The 26,905-nt window shown below is 48.4% G+C and overlaps 1 protein-coding gene across 1 annotated transcript in view; it reads left to right on the top strand.

Annotated features, from left to right (window-relative positions):
* Positions 1-26,905, top strand: part of STK31 (serine/threonine kinase 31) — a 267,725-nt gene that overhangs the window by 223,541 nt on the left and 17,279 nt on the right. The window contains exon 22 of the mRNA XM_075315356.1: positions 13,285-13,404. Coding sequence (XP_075171471.1) covers positions 13,285-13,404 — 120 coding nt within the window. The remainder of the gene's footprint in view (positions 1-13,284; positions 13,405-26,905) is intronic.

Below are 26,905 nucleotides of genomic sequence, written 5' to 3'. Positions count from 1 at the left end.
TCAGCTGCTTTTCATCAGCACTTCCCTTGGTGCCTTTGTATACCATCACTTCCTATTATTTGGTGCTGGTGATAGCTCTTATACCCTTTACAAATTTTCAGTGCAAGTAGTCGACTTGTACAGATCTGGAGAATCTTTTTAGTTGTTGTAGTTCCTCTTCTTGAGTCAAATTGAGATAAGTTGTTCCTCCACTTTCCCCCTGTTTTTTTATTATCACTTTGTCATCTTTAGTGCTTAGTGAGGTTTACTAAGCACTCCTCCCATCCGCTCCCTATTTAGGGCCCACTCCAGGGTCAGGTATCCAGATCTGTGCATAGGTGCGGAACCTATCTAGGGTGGTGAGGGAAACCAGGGTCCAGCGGTAGGCTTGGTCAGGGAGTCACGATCTTCCCCATCCCTAGACATAGTTTCCCTTTCTTTTCGCCGTTTTCATGGTACTTCCCCGTACCTAGCGTGACATATACATATGTCAAATGCCGTGAAGAGGTTAGCTCATATTCTTTTGACCCCTTACTGACATTTGCTGTACATATATGGCACATGTTTATCGCTGTAACTGATGGACGAGTTTATCGCTGCAGTCGTACTGATGAGACTCAGTGTTAGGTTATTTTTACCACAACATGTCATAAGAACAATTCCAAAAAACAATGTTAGAATTGCGGGGTTTTTTTTTAAATATTTCACTGTGATTTCAAAGGTTTTCTTAATTTTCTAGTACACAATATAGTAAAATGAATGGTGACATTGAAAAGTACAACTCATCCTGCAAAAAAAATAAGCCTACCTATATCTATGGGGACAGAAAAATATAAAAGCTTTGGCTCTTGAAAGGAAGGGTAGGTAAAAACAAAAAACGGAAATTGGCCACGTCTGCTAAAGGCTAATGACATTTCATGAAGGGCTTGTGCAGACAACCCCTCTTTTCCTCATGTGGGTGCTCACAGACAGAATGTACAAACCATCAACCAAGGCAAACGTGACATTGTCAAAGCTGAAATGGGCCGAACACGACTCTACTTACTCTGAATTAGTGAACTTAGGGTATGTGCGCACTAGGCGTTTTTGCCGCGTTTTAAGCGGCGTTTTTTACCGCGTTTTTGTGCTGAAAACGCAGTGACATTGCTTCCCCAGCAATGTCTATGGGTTTTCATAAGTGCTGTCCTCACACAGCGTTTTTTTTTTAGCTGCGTTTTTGTGGTGACCACAAAAATGCAGCATGTCAATTATTTCTGCGTTTTTCACTGCGTTTTTCACCCATTGAGTTCAATGAATGTTCAACAACGCAATGAAAAACGCATATAGCCGCGTTTCTATGACTAAAAACGCAGCTATAAACGCAAGGGGTGGGCAGTATAGTGACGTGTACAGGAAGAGGATTCCTTCTGTTGGTAAACATAGAAGCATGAATCCTCCCGGTACCGTCACCGCTGCTTCCACCTCCCGTCCTGTGCATGTCAGCTCCGTGCGGCGCCATGTCTGGGCGGGAGGTGGAGGCAGCGGCGAAAACCAAAGTGAAGAGTAGAAAAAAAAAAACGTCATATATACTCACCTGTCTGCAGGGTCCCGGTGCCATGCCCGCTCCCATCTCCTCCCGGTCCCGCCGCTCTGGCTGTGTGCAGTCTCCCCGGGGCAGGACCTTGCTTGCAGGACCTGGCGGTGGATCACCTGATGCAGTCACCTGATGCATCAGCTGATCGTAGTCTCGCCGGCTTTTTCGCGCCCGGCCGGCTATCAGCTGATCCTGCCGTCAGGGGACTTCATCAGCTGATTACCGGCAGCTCCTGCAGCGATCGGACGGGATCAGACTCCTGTCCAATCGATCGGTGCAGGAGCTGCCAGTAATCAGCACAGCACATAAGTGAGTATTTTTTTTTTTTATTTTTTTTTTTGCACCGATGCTTCAGCTGATTGTATAATCGGCTTTTATACAATCAGCTGATGTGTGATGTGATTCAGGCACTTGATCCTGACACATCATCTGATCGCTTTGCCTTCCAGCAAACCGATCAGATGATATTGGATCCTGATTGGACGGCGCGGGACCCTGACCCAGGATTACTGCGGAGGGGGGTTTATTTCAATAAAGATGGAGTCACTAATTGTGTTGTGTTTTATTTCTAATAAAAATATTTTTCTGTGTTTTTTTTTTTTTTTTATCATTACTAGAAATTCATGGTGGCCATGTCTAATATTGGCGTGACACCATGAATTTCGGGCTTAGGGCTAGCTGATAATATACAGCTAGCCCTAACTCCATTATTACCTAGCTAGCCACCCGGCATCAGGGCAGCTAGAAGAGTTGGATACAGCGCCAGAAGATGGCGCTTCTATGAAAGCGCCATTTTCTGGGGTGGCTGCGGACTGAAATTCGCAGTGGGGGTGCCCAGAAATCTTGGGCACCCTGCACTGTGGATTCCAATCCCCAGCTGCCTAGTTGTACCCGGCTGGACTCAAAAATTAGGCGAAGGCCACGTCATTTTTTTTTTTTTTTAATTATTTCATGAAATTCATGAAATAATTAAAAAAAAAAAAGGGCTTCTCTATATTTTTGGTTCCCAGCCGGGTACAAATAGGTAGCTGGGGGTTGGGGGCAAGCCCGTACCTGCCTGCTGTACCCGGCTAGCATACAAAAATATGGCGAAGCCCATGTCATTTTTTTTTTCTTTTTGGGCAAAAAACTGCATACAGTCTTGGATGGAGGATGCTGAGCCTTGTAGTTCTGCAGCTGCTGTCTGCTCTCCTGCATACACTAGTTCTGCAGCAGTCTGCTCTCCTGCATACAATGAACATTTTGAAGAAGGAAATGACATCAGACCTTTTTTTTTTTTCATCAACAATCTTTAATGGCATTGTGCACTGATTAAAAACGCAGTGAGCAAAAACGCAGCAAAAAACGTACCAAATCGCGGCAAAAACGCATGCGTTTTTTGCCGCGTTTTTTAGTCGCGGGTGCGTTTTTTGAGACAAAAACGCACATAAAAACGCAGCGTGAAAAAAACGCCTAGTGCGCACATACCCTAAGATGGACTTAGTGTGGACATTTCCAGTTAAACATTGTGTCTATTATTCTGGCAGTGATTACTGAAGGAGAAACAGTATCGCTTTTATTCTCAACCAAAAATTGGCTGACACTGTCCTTAAGTACAGTGCAGTCAGTGATCGTCCTCTCGATACGACTGCATGTTTGTTATACAAGTCTATGCACCACAACAGATGCTAAAGAGAAGGATATTGAACTGTTCTATGATCAAGTTCAGGATGAAATCGACAAAATGCCAAAAGAAGAAATACTCATTATCTTGGGAGACTTGAATGCCAAAGTGGAGCCACGGCAAACATGGAATTTATTGAAAACTTTAAAGTTTGGTGAGTGAAACAAGGCTGGAAGAAGATTAATTGATTTTTGTGCGACTTATCAACTGTCCATCATGAACAACTTCAAAAAACACAAACAAACAGACTTTACACATGGGCATCACCAAACAGGGCCTACAAGAATCAGATTAACTACAGATGTGTTCGAAATATTACTAAAACAAACCCAGGAGCTGACTGTAGAACTGATCTTGAACTTTTGACTTCAAAAATTAGAGTCAAGCTGTGCAAAAGGACTAGACAACAGGTTGTTTCCAACTTCGATTTGACCAACATGCCTGAAGTATTTTGAAATGATCTGCACAACCGATTTATAACTCTGGACACCAATGAAACAAAGCCTGAGAAATTATGGACACATATATATAAATAGTATTATTACTGAAGAAGCTAGAAATACTATGAACAAGAGGCAGAAGAGACCCCCACAGCCATGGTTAACAGAAGTAACCCTAAAGATAAACAAAGAAGGATGAATGGTAAAAGGTAACAAGCAGGACGCAGACAACATCAGTAAAAAAATAAAGGGAGCCACTGAAGCAGACAAAGAACTTTATTACCAAAAGATATGTACAGAGATAGAAAACAAACATCTGAATGGCAAGACTAGGAAGGCATACCAAAAGATCTAAGAGATACGATGAACGTTTCAACCAAAAAGGGAAGTGTTGAAAGATGCTAACAGGAACAGACTAATGAAGCCAGAACAGGTGAAGGAAAGATGGAAAGAATACACTAGGCACCTCTTACAAGAACGACTCATTGATACGGGAAGAGATGGAGGCTGGAAATGATAGCAAACTGAACATTTTTACAGATTAGGGTACTTTCACACTTGCGTTATTTTCCTTCCGTTACAATCCGCCCTTTTGGGAAACAGCGGAATCCGTTAACGGATTCCGCTGTTTCCCATAGACTTGTATGGTTGACGGATTGTACCAAAAGGAGCTGCGTTGCTTCCGCTGGGCGACGCTCCGTTGCTTCCGCCCAGCGGGAGGAACGCAGCATGTAACGTTATTTTGAGCAGCGGAATCCTCTGGATTTCACTGCGCATGCTCTTTTTTTTTTTTTTTTTTTTTTTTTTTTTTTTTTTAAATCAAACTTTATTTTGGCTCGCGGTGGCCGAACGTTCAGCTGAGCGCCCGGCCGTCGGCAAGCGACAGCGCTCAGCTGAATGACCGGCCACCAGCATGCCCGGCCGCCGGCAAGTCACAGCGCTCAGCTGAGCGCCCGCCCGCCGGCATGCCCGGGCGCCGGCAAGTGACAGCGATCAGCTGATCACCCGGCGGCCGGCTGCAGGGAGCGATCAGCTGATCACCCGGCGGGCGGGAGCGATCAGCTGATCACCCGGCGGCCGGCTACTGGGAGCAATCAGCTGATCACCCAGCGGCCGGCTGCAGGGAACGATCAGCTGATCGTTCACTATAGTCTGCCGCTGGTAAAACCGGGAAAAAAAAAAAAAAAAAAATCAAAACGAATTGCGTTGTTTTGCAGCATCCGTTGCATCCGTTGTGTCACTATATGCAACACATCCGTTGCATCCGTTACACAACGCAATGCAACGGATACCGTTCAACGCAAGTGTGAAAGTAGCCTTAAGTTGTTGCTGTGATTTAAGCTTCTGTCAAAAAAAACAAAGCACCTGGATGTGACAATATTCCAATAGAACTAATAAAGACTTCTGAAGCAGCAGTTAATGTCATTATACTCTGGTGTCAAACAGATATGGACAACTGGTAAATGGCTCAAGGACTGGACAAGATCTGTGTTTATTCCTATTCTGAAGAAAGGAGATGCTGTAGACCAGGGGTCTCAAACACGCGGGCCGCATGCGGCCCGTCAGGCTGCTTCGTGCGCCCCCCAGGCCCGTGCCCCTGGTCACTATCGTGGCCGGTGCAGGGTCCGCAGCCACTGTCTGCACTTTAGATGAGTGTTTTGATGAGTGTTTTGCCGGCGCTGCATTCTCAGAGGCAAGGACTGTGCGCGCGCAGCGCCGGCAAAACAACCATCTGATCTGACATAAATCGCTGCCAGGGGCTGCGGCCCCTGCACCGGCCGCGATAGTCACCGGGGCACGGCCTGCAGACAGCGAGAAGCAGAGGTGAGGAGCCGAGGGAGCGCGGGACAGGTGAGAAGAATGGTGTTTTTTTTATTTTTTGTGTATGTGAAGGACGGCACATTAACCCCTTAGCGACCTATGACGTACTGGGTACGTTATGGCTCCTGGTACTTAAGGATCCATGACATACCCAGTACGTCATGGCGAGATAGTGGCCCGCCCCGGTGGCTGTGATCGCTGTTTGCATTGCAAATAGCAAATACCTTAGATTCGGGGAGGAGGGGACCTCAGGAGGGGTGGTGTCTCCTCCCCGGACCTACGGAGGCCGTGATTGGCTGACGAACGCCGCACAGCCAATCACAGCCACTGTAATGTTTCAGCCATTGAAAATGGCTGTAACATTGAAATCCAGCCCTGATCAGTGCAGCTGTAGCACCAATCATTGGCTGGAGCTGGGTGACCTCTGTTTCACCCGCCCCCAGCTTTGATTGGAGAGACCGGCCTTGTGACCGATCTGTCCAATCACTGTGGATCTGGGGCCAGAGACCGCCCCTTCAGCTTCACTCAGGAATCTGTGGGTGGAAGCCGAGAGCGATCGGTAAATTATCACCTTTCACCCGCTGCCGCCACTGCACCCCCCATTACTACAGGATGGGGACATTACTATAGAATAGGGACAAGGTGGGCACATGTCTATAGGATGGGGACAAGGTGGGCACATGACTATAGAATAGGGACAAGGTGGGCACATGACTATAGAATAGGGACAAGGTGGGCACATGACTATAGGATGGGGACAAGGTGGGCAGATGACTATAGGATGGGGACAAGGTGGGCACATGACTATAGGATGGGGACAAGGTGGGCACATGACTATAGGATGGGGACAAGGTGGGCACATGACTATAGGATGGAGACAAGGTGGGCACATGACTATAGGATGGGGACAAGGTGGGCACATGACTACAGGATAAAGGACAAGGTGGGCACATGTCTATAGAATAGGGACAAGGTGGGCACATGACTATAGGATGGGGACATTACTAAAAGATGGGGACATTACAAGGAGGGGCATAATACTATTGGATGGGGACATTACTATAGAATAGGGACAAGGCTGGGGTCATTTTTTTTTTTTAGGATGGGGACAAGGTGGGCACATTACTATAGGATAGGGAACATTACTAAAAGATGTTGGCCAAAATTTCTATATAGTGATAATTGTAACACTATTAGTTACAAGAAAGGGATAAAATGTAAAAAAAAAAAAAGGCATGACTTTTTTTAACATCATTTTTTTTTTTAGATTTAACCAAAGAATGTGCACATTTGTTATAATAAACAAGTGAAAAATGTTGAAAATCAGTCATCCAAAAGGTGTGTAAAAAAATATATATGGTACCAATAAAAATGTCACTTTGTCCTGCAAAGAATACGGCCCCCCAAATTATTTTTTTCCTCTGTGCGGCCCATGCACCCAGCCGAGTTTGAGACCCCTGCTGTAGACTGTGGAAATTATTGCACTCATATGTCATGCCTGCAAAATACTACTGAAGATCATACAGCGACATTTTTGCCACTACAGCAAAGCCTTTGACTGTGTTGATCACCAGAAACTTTGGAATGCCATGGAGAATATGGGTGTGCCAAACCATCTGATCAACCTCATCAGGAGACTATACATCTGGCAAGAAGTAGCAATCCTAACAGAACACGGTGACATGACATGGTTCAAAGTAGATCAAATTATTTCTGGAAAGACAAAGAGGCGCAGATGGTGTCTTATCTTGGCGGAAATTAAAATAATATGCTCAGGAGAACTCACCTAGTGTAGTTGTGAGGCTCATAAATACCAAAAGAACAGCAGTGATCACCACGGTGGCTGCCGCAGACCTAGGAGATAATTCAGTATATGTGGAATGGAAGGAAAGGGTTAACCTGCGCTGCCTTGTGGATGGAGGAAAACACTCGGGAAAAGTAGTCTTCGTGATTTTCATTTATGCAATGCGTTTCAGATTCTATACAACTCTTTCAGGAATCAAAATCACTGATGTACATCAAGAGTCAATACAAAGGGAACCGTTATATACAGGACTTTGAAATTTGAAAAAAGGCTCACAGGTCACCTGATTTACCCTTTAAAACATTTTAAAAACATAAAATAGTGTTGAAACCAGTATGAATGTAAATAAGAATTGATGAAAAAAAGAATTTATAAAAAAATATAAATGAATTAATAAAGGAAAAAAAAACGTACCCATATAAATTCAAAAAGGAAAAAATTGGTATGCAACCCTGTGGCTCTGTGTTGAAGTGGCACACAGGTGTAGGGAGAATTATTGTGGTGAGCAGAGTGTCGATATTGCTATCTGGTAGGTCAGGGAACCAGAGGTAAATTAGAATTTTATTTTTTTTTTGTCAAAAAGAAGGGACAACAGTGGGGTGAAGAGTGGAAAAAACAATGTGGTACATTGAGTCGTGGACATACAAAAAGGGCATAGGAAATATCATCCGTGGGTTTGTGTAGTGGGACCGTAAGTTCTTTAATGTCTAATACTCTTTTGTTATAATAGGAATACTATAAGTTAGGTACTGCAGGACACTTCATTATAGACAAGCGGGCACCCCGCAATCACACCAGACGCTGATCAGAAGGCCCTGCAGTGATCGCGCCCCCACACACATCTGATCTCACACACACATCCCATCTCACACACACATCCCATCTCACACACACATCCCATCTCACACCCACATCCCATCTCACACCCACATCCCATCTCACACCCACATCCCATCTCACACCCACATCCCATCTCACACCCACATCCCATCTCACACCCACATCCCATCTCACACCCACATCCCATCTCACACCCACATCCCATCTCACACCCACATCCCATCTCACACCCACATCCCATCTCACACCCACATCCCATCTCACACCCACATCCCATCTCACACACACATCCCATCTCACACACACACACACACACACACACACACACACATCCGATCTCAAACACACAAACATTGGATCACACACACATCGGATCGCACACATACCACATCCAGCGACACCGATCACTTCTCGCCAGCAAAATCCTGAGAGGCTGTGCGGTGGAGCACAAGGACCTGCCGCAACAGGACCTGCAGACACGTGACTTCCTCCCATCATTCCCTGCGGCCGGAAGCATTTTTTTAATGCTGGATGTATGTGTGTGTGATCAGCGATCTGCTGTGTGTCAGTGATCTGCTGTGTGAGAGCGTCAGCCAGCAGCAGGGGAGGATGGCGTGCAGCACCCACCGACAATCTCAGGGAGGACCTGGGAAGTGGCCCGGGGGATCCTGATTTTTTGGGGGTTAACCTACCACCCAACCATGTTTCTCCAAGAATAAGACCTCCTCCAAAAATAAGCCCTAGTGCTTTTTTTGGGGGGCAAAAAACGTATAAGACTGTGTCTTATTTTTGGAAAAACATGGTATAAATATATACATACAGCCTTGTGTACCAGACTACGGAAAGAAAGATCTGCACTTTATAATGTAACACAATAAAATCCATAAGTTGATAAAAATCTGCAACACCACAGCCCATAAAGTTAGTCTTTTTTTGTGAAATCATTTTTCATATATGTATTTCTTTATGAAAGCAAATAAACTAATATGTTTTCAAAAATAAAAATATTATTAAACTTTTAATGTTTCTTTGTGTTTATTTGTATTAAGGCTGCAGAATTGTATAGTAATATAAGAGAAATGGCAGGAGAAACAAGGAGAGATAACTCAGAGGTTAGCGGCAGCCAGGTCATGAGGGTGCACTTGATACTGTGCATGTCGGCCAAGGGTAACCCGAGGACAGCTGAAACACTGTAAGGCTATGCTCACACAGGGCTTTTTTGGTACGTTTTTTTTTTCTTGACCAAAACCTGATCTTGTGGCAGGAAATCTCCTTTGCGTCATCTGCGTTTTTGGTGCGCTTTTCATGTGTTTTTTGTGGCGTTTTTGCTGCAGATTTTGCACGAATTTGGTGCCTTTTTTTTTTATAGAATAGAGGAGGTCTTATTCAATGAAAAAACGCAGAAAATCTGCAGCAAAGAATTGACATGCTCATTCTTTAAAAACCTGACCAAAAATGCAGGTATTAGACACACAAGGTTTTTTTCTTGACTATTTTGTCAGTGTGTGTGATTTCAGAAATCTCAGACTTTGCTGGGACTGTAAAAAGCAGCGTTTTATTAGCATACATTTGCATATATATAATATAAACATCTAAGAAATAGAACTCTGGTTCCAACACCTGTAAAGGTGAGGAGATAAGGGAACATTTGTGGAAGGAAGAACTTATAAAAATTGTACATATTAATAGTTCAATAAAACAAATCAGTAATCTCATTGAGACTCTAACGTTTTAGGGTGTTTAAATTATAAATCCAGAAGGTCTATTTTCTTATGAGTAGTTCAAGTCCGTTAGACGATTACTTGGTATCTTATCAATGGGGGTAATAGTAAGGTCCCACGGGTTTTTATTATGGGATAGAGTTATATGTCTAGATAGGCCCTGAAGAAGGAAACCCTTAACTATGTTATGGTGGTAGGAATTTAATCTATTGTGAAGGGCCTGTGTCGTCCTACCTACAGTGCCTTGCGAAAGTATTTGGCCCCCTTGAATTTTTCAACCTTTTCTCACATTTCGGGTTTCAAACATAAAGATAAAAAATGTTAATGTTATGGTGAAGAATCAACAAGTGGGACACAATTGTGAAGGTGAACAATATTGTATTGCTTATTTTTAAATTTTTGTAAAAATAATTGAAAAGTGGGCCGTGCAATATTATTCAGCCCCTTTACTTTCAGTGCAGCAAACTCACTCCAGAAGTTCATTCAGGATCTCTGAATGATCCAATGTTGTCTTAAATGACTATATGATAAATATAAGCCACCTGTGTGTAATGAAGTCTCCGTATAAATGCACCTGCTTTGTGATAGTCTCAGTGTTCTGTTTAAAGAGCAGATAGCATCATGAAGACCAAGGAACACAACAGGCAGGTCCGTCATACTGTTGTGGAGAGGTTTACAGCCATATTTTGTTGCAAAAAGACTTCCAACACTTTAAACATCTCAAGAAGCACTGGGCAAGCGATCCTATTGAAATGGAAGGAGTATCATACCACTGCAAATCTACCAAGACCCGGCCGTCACTCAAAACTTTCATGTCAAACAAGAAGACTGAACAGAGATGCAGCCAAGAGGCCCATGATCACTCTGGATGAACTGCAGAAATCTACAGCTGAGGTGGGAGAGTCTGTCCCTAGGACAACAATCAGTCATACATTGCACAAATCTGGCCTTTATGGAAGAGTGGCAAGAAGAAAGCCATTTCTCAGAGATATCCATAAAAAGTGTCGTTTAAAGATTGCCACAAGCTACCTGGGAGACACACCAAACATGTGGAAGAAGGTGCTCTGGTCAGATGAAACCAATATCGAACTATTTGGGCACAATGCCAAATATGTTTGGCATAAAAGCAACACAGCTTATCACTCTGAACACATTATCCTCACTGTCAAACATGGTGGTGTCAGCATCATGGTTTGGGCCTGCTTTGCTCCAGCAGGGATAGGGAAGATGGTTAAAATATATGGGAAGATGGATGGAGCCAAATACAGGACCATTCTTGAAGAAAACCTGTTAGTCTGCAAAAGAACTGACAATGGGACAAGATTTGTCTTCCAACAAGACAATGACCCCAAACATAAAGCAAAATCTACAATGGAATAGTTCACAAATAAAGGTATCCAGGTGTTAGAATGGCCAAGTCAAAGTCCAGACATGAATCCAATTGAGAATCTATGGAAAGAGCTGAAAACTGCTGTTCTCAAACGCTCTCCATCCAACCTCACTCAACTCAAGCTGTTTGCAAAGGAAGAATGGGCAAGAATTTCAGTCTCTCAATGTGCAAAACTGATCGAGACATACCCCAAGCGACTTGCAGCTGTAATCGCAACAAAAGGTGGTGCTACAAAGTATTAACTTAAAGGGGCCGAATAATATTGCACACCCCACTTTTCAGTTTATTTTTTACAAAAATTTAAAATAAGCAATAAATATCGTTCACCTTCACAAGTGTGTCCCACTTGTTGATTCTTCACCATTAATTTTAAATTTTTATCTTTGTTTGAAGCTTGAAATGTGGGAAAAGGTTGAAAAATTCATGGGGCTGAATACTTTCGCAAGGCACTGTATGTATGTATTTTTTTTTTTTTTTTTTTACATAAACACTCTACCAGGTAAATGACAAAACTAGATTGATAGGTGAGATGGTCTTTAATGGGATATATAGTGTTAGTATCCGCTGAAGAATAGTGGTAAAACATTTATAAGAAAGATCATACAGCGACTGTTACAGTCTTACTTTGACAAAGCTGCCAGATGAACAAGCAGGATTCAGATAAACACAGGAAAAAGAGATGTAATTGCTAATATTAGATGAATAATGGAAAAGGACAAAATATAAAAAGGAGCTCCATTTTTGCTTTGTGGGCAGGGTCACAGGACGCACTTGGGGGTGTCGCAGTAGGTGTCATTGATCTGCAGACGGGCTGCAGGGGTGTCACAGGACAGGGTGTCTCGACGGATGCATTGAGCCGACTGCGCTGGGCTCAATTGAATTGTCCACGGTTGACGAGATAGACTTCAATAAAATGGCTGCGGAGGTGGCACGTGCACAGATAGGACCCACTACCATTTTCTTGAAGTCCATCTCGTCAATCTGCGCAAGCGCCGCCTCCACGTCCATTTTCTTGAAGTTCATCGCATCAACCGCGGACGAGTCAGTGGAGACCACAGTCAGCTTAATGCACCCGCTGCCGAGACACCCCGTCCTATGACCCTGCTCCACCACCGCCGCCCCGGTAAGCCATATCTGTTTTGTAAGATGCACCCCATTTTACTCCAAGCTTTGGGCATAAAAAAAGTGCATCTTGCAATCAGGAGATCACGGTACTGAAGGAAAGTCTGTCCTCTAAATGTGAAATAGCGCTCTGTCCCTTCCGAACCCTGTTGTGTGCCCGAACCACATATTAGGTATTCTGCATTTAGGAGAAATTGCGTAATCTATTGTGGGGTCCATTTTCTCCTATTACCCTTTGTGAAATTGTAAAATCTGTTACTAAAAAAACATTTTAGTGGAAAAACTATAATATTTTTTTATCTTCATGGCCTAATGGTGTCAACATGCTCACTTCACAACCTAGATAATTCATGAACGAGTATAGTGTGTAAAATGGAATCACTTTTGTAAGGGGTGTTCTTCTGTTCTCGCACCTCAACATGACAGCCACAAACCATTTCATCAAAATATGTACTGCAAAACAGTTCCTTATCTCATCTGTGCCCTGCCATGTGCCCATACAGTTTCTGACCACATATGGGATATTGACACGACTGTAAAAAACTGCTTATCCACTTGTGAGGTCCATTTTCCTTGTGAAATTAAAAAAAAACAACCTAGGACTAGTGTGGGTATTTTAAGCCTTGTAGCTTAGGTTTTGAAGCATTTCAGAGTTACCACATAAAGTGACTCTTTCAGATATGAAAAATCTGGCCTAATAAAGAAGGTGAAAAGTGGCCACAGCCACAATTGGTTAACAGGTACCTAACCAGTAGCCATATAGGTTTACCGTCTTGTGCAACTTCTAGTCTTCTGTGTTTTTATGTCAACATCACCTACAGACCAGAAGCCATGTTGTACAAGTTGAGACAGTGAAACAGTTGTTTTAATAGCCATGAAATTGATTGCTTAGGAAATGTTTCATATTTTGCCTCTTTTGGTACTTTTGTAGGAGCAGCGGAGTTCTGCAACCTCTATTTGCTTCCCAATGTTGACTGCTCCTGAACTCAAATTGGGACAACAGCCAATAGCTTCTTCAGATGTGTACAGCTACGGGATCCTTCTGCTATGGGTATGGCAAATGCAGCATGCCTTACATGAACATATATTACTAAAGTTCCACCACATAGCAGTATTATACCCATATTTACAATTCATGCATGTGATCATGGGTACCTTCTAACTTCAAACTTCTATTTTTTCCCCCCGCCTTCCTTTTTGATGACACTACATTTGAGAATCCCAGTGCATGCTGTGATACTCAATTGAAGTGTCACCAGGGGGCAGAGGCTATGGTCACTGCCACAGTGTGTGCCCTTCCTCCCTGAAATGAAGGGTTTTCAGTGAATCAAGCATCAAGCCCAGTGCTTATTTCAAGAGCTGAGCTTGTCCCTTTGCAATGTGCTCTGTCTGATGTGCACATTGACAGCACACTCTCTATTTTTAGCTCAAATCAGCAGTAACAAATCGGTAGTGGAGACCATTGTTCAAATACCTATCATGCATACACCAGTTCCGGCCCACATGCAACATCACTGATCTCTTAACGCCAGGTATTCTTACATCCCTCTGTTTCCGGTTTGTTTGTGCTGATCTGAGCCGCCAACATAGCATTGTCATTGTGCACATCACACAATGCTTGGCGTGTAGGGACTAGCCCAGCCCCTGAAACAAGTGCAACAGATGACTCTTAATTTCAGGGAGGGGGAAGAGGCTACGGCAGTAACCGCAGCCTCTACCCCTGATGACGCTTCATTTTGGTATCCCAGCATGCACAGGGATTCTCAAATGAAGTGTTATCAGAAAGGCAGTATGGAGAAAAGAAATATAATAGCAGTTACTGTATTTTTCGGGCTATAAGACACACTGGACCATAGAACATGCCTGGGTTTTAGAGGCGGAAAATAGGAAAAAAAATATTGGAATCAAAAAAATGTGGTCATGACACACTGTTATGGGTAGGGTCTGCTGCTGACACTGTTATGGGGTAATGTCCTCCATCCTTGTATATATGATCCCCATCATGAGCCCATCCTTGTATATATCCCCCATCCTGGTATACATGTCCCTCATCCAGGTATATATGGCCCTATCTTGGGCCCATCCTGGTATACATGATCCCCATATGGGGCCTATGTTTGTATATACGAACCCCATCGTGGGCCCATCCTGATACATATGTCCCTAATGGTGGTGTATATGTCCCCATCCTGGTATATATGACCTCCATCATGGGTCCATACTTATATATATGCCTACACACAAACACACCCGCTTTTACTGAACTTCTATCCTCTCTCCAGGTGCGCGTCATCTTCTGATGGCAGCTACTGACTTTGGTGTTTAAGCAGGGCAGCGCATGACATCAATGCCATGTGCCCTCTGTTCTACTCTGACGTCAGATGCTGGGTAAACCAGAATCAACCAGAAGCCCTGTGTTTAATGGCGTGTGGAGCAGTAAATATTCATCTTCTTTAATAGTGGACACACGTGATCACCACAATCGCTGCTATAAGCAGGTGGCTGGGGTGGTCAGTGTGTCTGCCATTAAAAAACATGAATACTCACCACTCCCCAGACCTAAAATCCTGCCCACTTCAGGATGGTCCCATTCCTGTGCCGGCGACCTTGCTTCCTGCCTCTTGTGACCCTCTCCACCACTATTGAGCGCCCCCCTTCCACCAAAACACACACAGTGAGACAGGCACATCTGAACTATTATGATGCACCACCACTTTTTTTCCAAATTTTGGGGAAAAATGTGAATTTCATAGTCCGAAAAATACAGTAGATTAGGGAACAGTAGGGGATTTTTAATTCAAGTATATTAGAAAATAGTTTACATTATGGCACTAAATACAGTACCTTGCAAAAGTATTCACCCCCTTGGCTTTTTACCTATTTTAATTACTACCTGTGTTTAAATATTATTATAATCTAATTTGTGTGTGATGCATCAGCACTAAATAGTCTAAGTTGGAGAAGTGAAGTGAGAAAAATAAAGGCAAAAATTTTATAGGATAAAATAAATAAAAATTGCCATGTGCATATGTATTGACCACTTTTGCTATGAAGCACCTTAAAATTTCTGATGCAAGCAATTACCTTCATAAGTCACATGCTTAGTGAATAGAAGTCCATCTTTGTGCAGTCTGTGTTACATGATCTGTCAGTATATGTACACCGTTTCTGAAATGCCACATAGGCTTTAGCCCTATTAAGCAAGAGGCACCGCTAACCAAACACCATCATGAAGACTAAGGAGATCTCCAAACAAGTCATAGACAAAAATGTTGAGTACAAGTCCAGGGTTGGGTTCTTAAAAAAAAAAAAAAAAAAAAATATCCTAATTTCTCATGATCCCATAGAACACCGTGAAATCCATTATCAAATGGAAAGCACATAATACCACAACAAACCTGCCAAGAGAGGGCCGCCCACCAAAACTCTAAGCCCAGGCAAGGCTGGCAATAATCAGAGGCAGCACAGAGGCCAAAGATAACCCTGAAGGAGCTGCAGAGTTCCCAAGCAGAGATTGGAGCACTGTCCATATGACCACAATAAACTGTACACTCCATAGAGCTGTCCTTTATGGAACAGTAGTATAAAAAAAAAAAAGCCTTTACAGCCAAAAATGGGAAGGCTCATTTTGTGTTTGGCAAAAGAGATGTGGGAGACTCCCCAAATGTATGGGGAAAGGTGCTGTGGTCAGATTAGACCAATATTGAACTTTTTGTCTACCAGCGGAAATGTTTTTTCTAGCACCAAATCAACACCGCTCATCATCGTAAGACCATCACCCCCACAGTGAAACATGGTGGTGGCAGCATCATTTTGTGGGTATGATTTTCAGCAGCAGGGACAAGGAAAATGGTCTGAATCTAGGGAAAGATGGATGGTACAAAATACTGGTATATTCTTGAGCAAAGCCTGTTTGTCAGTGATTTGAGACTGGGATGGAGGTTCACGTTTCAACAAGACAATGACCCAAAGCATACTGCTAAAGTGAGTGCTTTATGGGGAAATGTGTAAATGTATTGGAGTGGTAAATATCCCAGACCTTAATCCAATTGAGAATCTATGGTCAGACTTGAAGATTGTTGTTCACTAGAACAAACCATCTAGGTTGATGGAGCTGGAGCAGTTTTGCTTTGAGGAATGGGAAAAATCCAAGATGTGGAAAGCTCAGAGGTTTATCCAAATTGACTTGCAGTAATTTTTGCAAAAGGAGGCTGTACAAAGTGCTGACTTTAGGGGGGTGAATAGTTGTGCACACTGGAGTTTTCAGGTTTTTTTTTTTTTTTTGTTTTGTGTTGTTTGCTTCAAAATAAAAAGAAAAACAAATGTTCACAGTTGTAGGCATGCTCTTTACATGAACTGATGCAAACCTCAAAAAATAATAGTCAAATTCTAGGTTGTGAGATGGCAAAACACAAAAAATGCCAAGGTGGGTGAATACATTCACAAGGCACTGTATATAAGGATTTAGATGAAAATTTACATTGGCCTTCGGACCACCCCACTAAAGAGGCTTTCCCACAAAGTAAGTTAATTTCAAAGTTGATTTGAATTAATAGATCTTAGAAGAATAATAATTTATACAATTGGATGTGTTTAAAAAAATGTTCCTGTGCTGAGATCTTTTATATATGTTCTCCTGCTGTGTACTGTGTAATGGCCGTGTCTGACCGTACACGGTCACATGGTCTGATCATACCACAACTCCTGGGCCGGAGAGGAAGTAAGAGTGTAAGGCTATGTGCGCTCTGGAAAATGGAATTTTCTCAAGAAAATTCCGCAGGTATTCAAAGATTACCGCACCCGCGGTAAAAAAACGCGGCAAACCGCACCCGAAAACCGCATGCGGTTTGCCGCGGTTTGCTGCGGTTTTACCGCGGTATTATTCGCGGTATTGCCGCGGTTTTGCCGCGTGCGGGTTGGGATGTGCTTTATTGCATTCAATGCAATAAAGCACATTGAAAAGAAAAAAAAAAGTCGTTTCACTCTGAGATAGATAAAGAGACAGAAGGATAGATAGACAGAAGGATAGATAGACAGATGGATAGATAGACAGATGGATAGATAGACAGATAGAGGACAGATCGCTGCATTTCCCACGGTCGGCAGTGAGTTCACATTACCGGCCGTGGGAAATGACCGGTAATTACCTCTGCTGTCTGCTGCATTCATTCAGCGCTGTGTCTGTGACAGTCGCGGCTGGATGTAAGCAGCGCAGGACCTGTGGATTACGTCGGAGCTTTGTTTCGGGAGGGGTTAATAAAAGGGTTAACGAGGCTTGTTTGTTTTATTTAAAATAAAGGATTTTTCTGTGTGTTTTATTCACTTTACTTACGGGTTGATCATGTCAGCTGTCACATAGACGCTGCCATGATCAAGCCTGGAGTTAATGGCGGCGATCCGCCACCATTAACCCCTTCTATTACCCTGACTGCCACTGCTACACGGCGGCAGGAAGATCCGGGGACACGCCGGTGCTGCCGCATAATGCATGCGACAGTCCCGGGGCAGCTGCGGCTGATATTCTCGGCTGTGGGAGGTGGGAGTGAGGCGGGGGACATTAACCCTGCCCCTCTCCCTCCCCAGCCTGAGAATACCGGGCCACCGCTGTGTGCTTACCTCGGCTGGACGGTAAATATACAGCGGAGCCTACGTGTTTTTTTTCTATATTTCTGTTTGCTTTCTATGTGTGTTCTATGTCTGTGATGTCTGTGATCTGTGTGTGTTTACTCTCTGCTTTGCTTCCTCTTCCTGTAATGACATCACTTCCCTGCAAAACCGCAGACAAGCGATGTACATTACTGGAGGTAAACCGCGAAATACCGCAGGGAATAACGCAGGAAAACGCAGTGAACCGCACAGAATTTGCTGCCTGCGTTATTCCCTGCGGTATTACACGATTAACATTGGAGTCAATGTAGTGAAATCCCGCAGCGACGTGCGGAAAAGAATTGACATGCAATTGTTTTTGCTGCGGGTATCCCGCAGCAAAACATGCAGCTGTCAAATTCCGCCTAGTGCGCACATGATTTTTTATGCCCATAGGTTTTGCTGGTGATTCACTGCAGAGATGTTATGAACATTTTCTGCAGCGAAACATGCAGCAAAACCGCAAAAAATCCGCGGCAAAATCCGGTAAGATAGCACAGCATGGGATCGTAGACAGTTCTTCTTCTTTTTTTTTTTTTTTTTTTTTAAATGATTTTCCTGCTGGTTTTTAAAAAATATTTTACCTCATAGAAATATTTGTCAAGCTGTAATGTATGTATACTTTTTTACGCTCCTGCCCCAGAGATGTGGGATGATCAGACCGTATTCCGAGCACGGTCAGAAGCAGCCTTTGCACAGTAAATAGTATATATAGGAATCTCAGCACAGGAACTTTTTTTTTTTAAACATATTCAATTTGTATAAATTACTTATTCTAAGATCTATTGATTAACATAAACTTTAAAATGAGCGTTGTTTGTGGGAAAAACCCTTTGGTGTCTCACATCTGTGTAATGATTCCTTGGTGGGAGACTGTAATGTGTTAATTTACCTTTTACTTTATGCTGAATGTAGTTGTATATCTGGCAAAATCAGAATTTCTTTGTCGCTCCATTGGGAGACCCAGACAATTGGGTGTATAGCTTCTGCCTCCGGAGGCCACACAAAGTATTACACTTTAAAAAGTGTAACCCCTCCCCTCTGCCTATACACCCTCCCGTGCATCACGGGCTCCTCAGTTTTATGCTTTGTGTGGAAGGAGGCACACATCCACTCAGCTTCTCATTTTAGTTATATCGGTTGGAAGAAAAGTGGGCCCCCACGGGGCTCCTGGCATGTTCCCTTCTCACCCCACTATGTCGGCGGTGCTGTTAAGGTTGAGGTACCCATTGTGGGTACAAAGGCAGGAGCCTCATGCCGTCTCCTTCACCATCCCTTAGCGGCTCTGGGAGAAGTGGGATCCTGAGCGGTCATCCAGTCACTGGGACCGTGCTCCCTCCGCAGCCCCTGGGGGAATCTGTTGGACAGGAGTTTGTTTATCCTCAGGGACCGGGCCCTGCATCACTAAGGTACTCTGTACCCCCATGGGGGATGTGCATGGAGCGCCTACATCCCGGACGCTGCAGCAGCTGCTTATTTGTGACGGCCGGCGGACTTCCGCGCCGACCGCACCTGTTTGTCGGCCGCGGTATTAAATTTAGTCCCCGGCTTCAATTGCGGCCTAGCAGCAAAACTCCCGCCCCCAGGCCTGTCTATCAGGGATAAGGGCGGGACTGCCGACCTGACGTCGGCTGTGAGGGCCAGGGCATCCTGTATGTTCCTCCCCCCCTCACTGATCACTGTGGGGACTCCAGATTCCCGCACTTTTCTAACGCCGCCCACGGCTTCTCTCCTCCCCTGAGAGCTCCGGCAGCCATTTCTTTGGCATTCTGCCTGTGGAGGATTTCCTGGAAAGAGCTCTGCAACGCTGGGAGACCTAAGGCAGGGAATCTGGAGGACACACACTCCGCTTTTTAGCGGTCGGTAAGCCACACCGGTCACCCGGTGCTGGTCCCCTTAGGGTGCCAGATATATATTTATATATTTATATTTATATATTTATTATATATACTATATATATTTATATATTTCTGTTCGGTCGGGCTGTATACCCTTCCCATATACCCTCAGTGATCACTCTCCTAGGAGACAACAGCATGTCGTCCACAAGGAGCAAGGGTGCCAAGACACAGGGTTATTTTGTGACCTGTACCTCTTGTGCGGCTAAGTTACCTGCAGGTTCCACCTACCCTCACTGTGAGCAATGCTCAACCCCTGTTTTGCTTCCACAACCGGAGCCTCGGTCACTAGTGGGCCCCTCGGCTCAGGTAGAATCCGCTGCTCCACCTGTCCAGGCGGCAGGGACAGAGTTTGCAGCTTTTGCTGAAAAGCTCTCTGAGTCACTCTCACAATCCATGGCTCAGTCCATGGACAAATGGTCTGCCAAGCTGCTTGAAGCTTTGCAGTCCAGACCGGTCCCTACACAGGCCCCGGGCCCTGTTGGATCTTCACCCCCAGGCCCCTCTCTGCCCGCGCCGCAGCACGTTCCCAGGGGGGGCCCTAGGTCTCATGGGGAGGACTCCGGCCCGGACCACAGTCCCAGACCGGCTAAGCGGGCTCATGCTACCGCGGGACAAACAGCTCTCTCTGCAGGCAGGGGTGCAATCTATTCTTCGGGGTCAGTCACACCCCTTGAGGCGCCTCATGCACTTCCTGGGGAAGATGGTGGCAGTGATGAAGGCAGTGCCCTTCGCGCAATTCCATCTGCAGCCACTCCAGTGGGACATTCTCCGAAAATGGGACAGGAGGTCGACTTCACTCGACAGGAACGTCTCGCTTTCCCTTGCAACCAAGACGTCGCTGCAGTGGTGGCTCTTTCCCAACTCTCTGTCGCAGGGGAAATCCTTCCTACCCCCCACCTGGGCTGTGGTCACGACGGACGCGAGCCTGTCAGGGTGGGGGGCGGTTTTTCTCCACCACAGGGCTCAGGGAACCTGGACTCCGATAGTCATCCCTTCAGATCAATATTCTGGAGATAAGGGCAGTGTATCTAGCCCTATTGGCCTTTCATCGGTGGCTGGAGGGCAGGCAGATCCGAATCCAGTCGGACAACGCCACGGCCGTCGCTTACATCAACCACCAAGGTGGCACTCGCAGTCGTCAAGCCTTCCAGGAAGTCCGGCGAATTCTGCAGTGGGTGGAAGCCACAGCCTCCACCATCTCCGCAGTTCACATCCCGGGCGTAGAAAACTGGGAAGCAGATTTTCTCAGCCGACAGGGCATGGACGCGGGGGAATGGTCTCTTCACCCAGACGTGTTTCGAGAGATCTGTCGCCGCTGGGGAACGCCGGACGTCGATCTCATGGCGTCACGGCACAACAACAAAGTCCCGGCATTCATGGCCCGGTCTCAAGATCAGAGCTCTGGCGGCGGACGCATTAGTTCAGGATTGGTCGCAGTTTCGACTTCCCTATGTGTTTCCTCCTCTGGCGATGCTCCCCAGAATGCTGCGCAAAATCAAGTCCGACTGTCATCGCGCCATTCTCGTCGCTCCAGATTGGCCGAGGCGGTCGTGGTACCCGGATCTGTGGCATCTCACGGTGGGTCAACCGTGGGCGCTCCCAGACCGCCCAGACTTGCTGTCTCAAGGGCCGTTTTTCCATCTCAATTCTGCGGCCCTCAACCAGACTGTGTGGCCATTGAGTCCTGGCTCCTAGCGTCCTCAGGGTTATCTCAAGATGTCATTGCCACTATGAGACAGGCCAGGAAACCAACGTCCGCCAAGATCTATCACAGGTCTTGGAGGATCTTCTTATCCTGGTACTCTGACAAGGGTTTTACTCCCTGGCCCTTTGCCTTACCCACTTTTCTTTCATTCCTTCAATCCGGAATGGACAAGGGTTTGTCTCTCGGCTCTCTCAAGGGACAAGTATCGGCGCTTTCCGTATTTTTTCAAAAGCGTCTAGCCAGGCTTCCGCAGGTCCGCACGTTCCTGCAGGGAGTTTGCCACATAGTCCCACCTTACAAGCGTCCGCTGGGACCTCAACAGGGTGCTAACGGCTCTTCAGAAACCACCTTTCGAGCCACTGCGGGAGGTCTCTTTATCACGTCTTTCGCAAAAGGTGGCATTTCTAGTGGCAGTTACATCGCTCCGTAGAGTGTTGGAGCTGGCAGCGCTGTCATGCAAAGCCCCCTTCCTGGTTTTTCACCAGGATAAGGTGGTTCTACGTCCGGTCCCGGAATTTCTCCCTAAGGTGGTATCCCCTTTTCATCTCAATCAGGATATCTCCTTACCTTCATTTTACCCTCATCCAGTTCACCAATGTGAAAAGGATTTGCACTCATTAGATTTAGTGAGAGCACTCCGGCTCTACGTGTCTCGCACGGCGCCCCTGCGCCGTTCAGATGCCCTCTTTGTCCTTGTCGCTGGCCAGCGTAAGGGTTCGCAGGCTTCCAAGTCAACCTTGGCTCGATGGATCAAGGAACCGATTCTTGAATCCTACCGTTCTTCTGGGCTTCTACTTCCTTCAGGGTTGAAAGCCCATTCTACCAGAGCCGTGGGTGCGTCCTGGGCACTGCGGCACCGGGCTACGGCTCAGCAGGTGTGTCAGGCAGCTACCTGGTCTAGTCTGCACACTTTCACGAAACACTATCAGGTGCATACCTATGCTTCGGCAGACGCCAGTCTAGGTAGGCGAGTCCTTCAGGCGGCGGTTGCCCACCTGTAAGAGGGGGTCGTTTTCGGCTCTTTTTATCGAGGTATTCTTTTACCCACCCAGGGACTGCTTTTGGACGTCCCAATTGTCTGGGTCTCCCAATGGAGCGACAAAGAAGGGAATTTTGTTTACTTACCGTAAATTCCTTTTCTTCTAGCTCCTATTGGGAGACCCAGCACCCGCCCCTGTTCCCTTCGGGCTGTTGTTCTTTTGTGTACACATGTTGTTCATGTTGAATTGTTCTTTTGGTTCATGGTTTTCAGTTCTCCGAACATCCTTCGGATTGAATTTACCTTAGACCAATTTATAAGTTTCCTCCTTCCTGCTTTTGCACCAAAACTGAGGAGCCCGTGATGCACGGGAGGGTGTATAGGCAGAGGGGAGGGGTTACACTTTTTAAAGTGTAATACTTTGTGTGGCCTCCGGAGGCAGAAGCTATACACCCAATTGTCTGGGTCTCCCAATAGGAGCTAGAAGAAAAGGAATTTACGGTAAGTAAACAAAATTCCCTTCGTTCTCTATATTATGGAACAGTTGCAGCAGCAGGAGGATAGGAGCAACAGTACAGGTAAATCCTACAGGCTTTCATGTGTGATGTGGCTGCTTTTTTTTTTTTTTTGCACTATGTAGTAATCTGTGACTCAGATTAACCCTTTATTAGCAGCTGTGTCTTTTTAGCAGATTAACCCATTATAAACAACTATGTCTTTTTCCTTTAGCTCAGGGGTGGGTGGGGAATCTCCGGCCCGCAAGCCATTTGCGGCCTGCGATTACTTTTCCTGCGGCACCCGGGTACTTTCCAGGGACTACAGTGCTTGGGCGGCAGCCGCGGTCTTACAGGCTGCCGGGCCTTTAAATTCCAATTGTGATACGAGGACACTTACCCAGCTGCGTGCGCATACCATGATGTTGTCACGGTGGTCTGTGCTAGTGTGCTCAGGGCTTACCTTATGGGCAGGGTAAGAGCGAGTTGCGCTCCCATCCTACAGAAAAACTAGAGGAACAGCAGCTTTTCCAGCCTTCCTGCTGTACATGCCTCCCGAACCTGTGCTGTGTGACTCCTCCCCCCAGTGCTGTGTACCCCCTAGTATGTGTGCCCACTCAGTGCTGTGTAACCCCCACTGTTGGCTGTGCCCCTCTAGTGCTCTCCGTGCCCCCCTGATGTCTATGCTCCCCCAGTAATGTTCATGCCCCCTAGTGCTGTCTGCACCACTAATGCTGTCTGTGCCAAGTGCTATCCATACCACGGTCAGTGCTGTGCGTGTCCCCCAGTCCTGTCTGTGCCCTCCAAATGCTCTGTACCCCCATATCTGTTTTCCAGCCACCAGTGCTGTGTACTCGACACTTTTCCGTGCCTCCCTAGTGCTATCCGTGCCCCCTTGTGATGTCTATGCTTCCCCAGTCCTGTCCTTGACTAGCTAGTGCTGTCCGTGTCACCGCCAATGCTGTTCTTGTCCCCCAGTCCTGTCTGTGCCCCCCCAGTCCTGTCTGTGCCCCCCCAGTCCTGTCTGTGCCCCCCCAGTCCTGTCTGTGCCCCCACAGTCCTGTCTGTGCCCCCCCCAGTCCTGTCTGTGCCCCCCCCAGTCCTGTCTGTGCCCCCCCCAGTCCTGTCTGTGCCCCCCCAGTCCTGTCTGTGCCCCCCCAGTCCTGTCTGTGCCCCCCCAGTCCTGTCTGTGCCCCCCCAGTCCTGTCTGTGCCCCCCCCAGTCCTGTCTGTGCCCCCCCCAGTCCTGTCTGTGCCCCCCCAGTCCTGTCTGTGCCCCCCCAGTCCTGTCTGTGCCCCCCCAGTCCTGTCTGTGCCCCCCCCAGTCCTGTCTGTGCCCCCCCAGTCCTGTCTGTGCCCCCCCAGTCCTGTCTGTGCCCCCCCAGTCCTGTCTGTGCCCCCCCAGTCCTGTCTGTGCCCCCCCAGTCCTGTCTGTGCCCCCCCAGTCCTGTCTGTGCCCCCCCAGTCCTGTCTGTGCCCCCCCAGTCCTGTCTGTGCCCCCCCCAGTCCTGTCTGTGCCCCCCCCAGTCCTGTCTGTGCCCCCCCCAGTCCTGTCTGTGCCCCCCCCAGTCCTGTCTGTGCCCCCCCCAGTCCTGTCTGTGCCCCCCCCAGTCCTGTCTGTGCCCCCCCCAGTCCTGTCTGTGCCCCCCCCAGTCCTGTCTGTGCCCCCCCCAGTCCTGTCTGTGCCCCCCCCAGTCCTGTCTGTGCCCCCCCCCCAGTCCTGTCTGTGCCCCCCCCCCAGTCCTGTCTGTGCCTCCCCCAGTCCTGTCTGTGCCCCCCCCAGTCCTGTCTGTGCCCCCCCCAGTCCTGTCTGTGCCTCCCCCAGTCCTGTCTGTGCCCCCCCCAGTCCTGTCTGTGCCCCCCCCAGTCCTGTCTGTGCCCCCCCCAGTCCTGTCTGTGCCCCCCCCAGTCCTGTCTGTGCCCCCCCCAGTCCTGTCTGTGCCCCCCCCAGTCCTGTCTGTGCCCCCCCCAGTCCTGTCTGTGCCCCCCCAGTCCTGTCTGTGCCCCCCCAGTCCTGTCTGTGCCCCCCCAGTCCTGTCTGTGCCCCCCCAGTCCTGTCTGTGCCCCCCCAGTCCTGTCTGTTCCCCCCCCCGTCCTGTCTGTGCCCCCCATCCTGTCTGTGCCCCCCCAGTCCTGTCTGTGCCCCCCCCGTCCTGTCTGTGCCCCCCCCGTCCTGTCTGTGCCCCCCCGTCCTGTCTGTGCCCCCCCGTCCTGTCTGTGCCCCCCCCGTCCTGTCTGTGCCCCCCCCGTCCTGTCTGTGCCCCCCCGTCCTGTCTGTGCCCCCCCCGTCCTGTCTGTGCCCCCCCCCGTCCTGTCTGTGCCCCCCCCCGTCCTGTCTGTGCCCCCCCCCGTCCTGTCTGTGCCCCCCCGTCCTGTTTGTGCCCCCCCGTCCTGTCTGTGCCCCCCCGTCCTGTCTGTGCCCCCCCGTCCTGTCTGTGCCCCCCCGTCCTGTCTGTGCCCCCCCCCGTCTTGTCTGTGCCCCCCCGTCCTGTCTGTGCCGCCCCGTCCTGTCTGTGCCCCCCCGTCCTGTCTGTGCCCCCCCGTCCTGTCTGTGCCCCCCCGTCCTGTCTGTGCCCCCCCCGTCCTGTCTGTGCCCCCCCCGTCCTGTCTGTGCCCCCCCTGTCCTGTCTGTGCCCCCCCCTCCTGTCTGTGCCCCCCCGTCCTGTCTGTGCCCCCCCGTCCTGTCTGTGCCCCCCCGTCCTGTCTGTGCCCCCCGTCCTGTCTGTGCCCCCCCGTCCTGTCTGTGCCCCCCCGTCCTGTCTGTGCCCCCCCGTCCTGTCTGTGCCCCCCCCGTCCTGTCTGTGCCCCCCCCGTCCTGTCTGTGCCCCCCCCCGTCCTGTCTGTGTCCCCCCCCCGTCCTGTCTGTGTCCCCCCCCCCGTCCTGTCTGTGTCCCCCCCCGTCCTGTCTGTGCCCCCCCGTCCTGTCTGTACCCCCCCCGTCCTGTCTGTGCCCCCCCCGTCCTGTCTGTGCCCCCCCCCGTCCTGTCTGTGCCCCCCCCCCGTCCTGTCTGTGCCCCCCCAGTCCTGTCTGTGCCCCCCCCAGTCCTGTCTGTGCCCCCCCAGTCCTGTCTGTGCCCCCCCAGTCCTGTCTGTGCCCCCCCAGTCCTGTCTGTGCCCCCCCAGTCCTGTCTGTGCCCCCCCAGTCCTGTCTGTGCCCCCCCAGTCCTGTCTGTGCCCCCCCCAGTCCTGTCTGTGCCCCCCCAGTCCTGTCTGTGCCCCCCCAGTCCTGTCTGTGCCCCCCCAGTCCTGTCTGTGCCCCCCCAGTCCTGTCTGTGCCCCCCCCAGTCCTGTCTGTGCCCCCCCCAGTCCTGTCTGTGCCCCCCCAGTCCTGTCTGTGCCCCCCCAGTCCTGTCTGTGCCCCCCCAGTCCTGTCTGTGCCCCCCCAGTCCTGTCTGTGCCCCCCCCGTCCTGTCTGTGCCCCCCCCGTCCTGTCTGTGCCCCCCCCCGTCCTGTCTGTGCCCCCCCCCAGTCCTGTCTGTGCCCCCCCCCAGTCCTGTCTGTGCCCCCCCAGTCCTGTCTGTGCCCCCCCAGTCCTGTCTGTGCCCCCCCAGTCCTGTCTGTGCCCCCCCAGTCCTGTCTGTGCCCCCCCAGTCCTGTCTGTGCCCCCCCAGTCCTGTCTGTGCCCCCCCAGTCCTGTCTGTGCCCCCCCCCAGTCCTGTCTGTGCCCCCCCCAGTCCTGTCTGTGCCCCCCCCAGTCCTGTCTGTGCCCCCCCCAGTCCTGTCTGTGCCCCCCCAGTCCTGTCTGTGCCCCCCCCAGTCCTGTCTGTGCCCCCCCCAGTCCTGTCTGTGCCCCCCCCACCCCAGTCCTGTCTGTGCCCCCCCCACCCC

The sequence above is a fragment of the Anomaloglossus baeobatrachus genome, chromosome 6 (genome assembly GCF_048569485.1).
Source record: "Anomaloglossus baeobatrachus isolate aAnoBae1 chromosome 6, aAnoBae1.hap1, whole genome shotgun sequence".
Taxonomy (NCBI): Eukaryota; Metazoa; Chordata; class Amphibia; order Anura; family Aromobatidae; genus Anomaloglossus; species Anomaloglossus baeobatrachus.
This window is presented reverse-complemented; position numbering and strand designations above follow the sequence as displayed.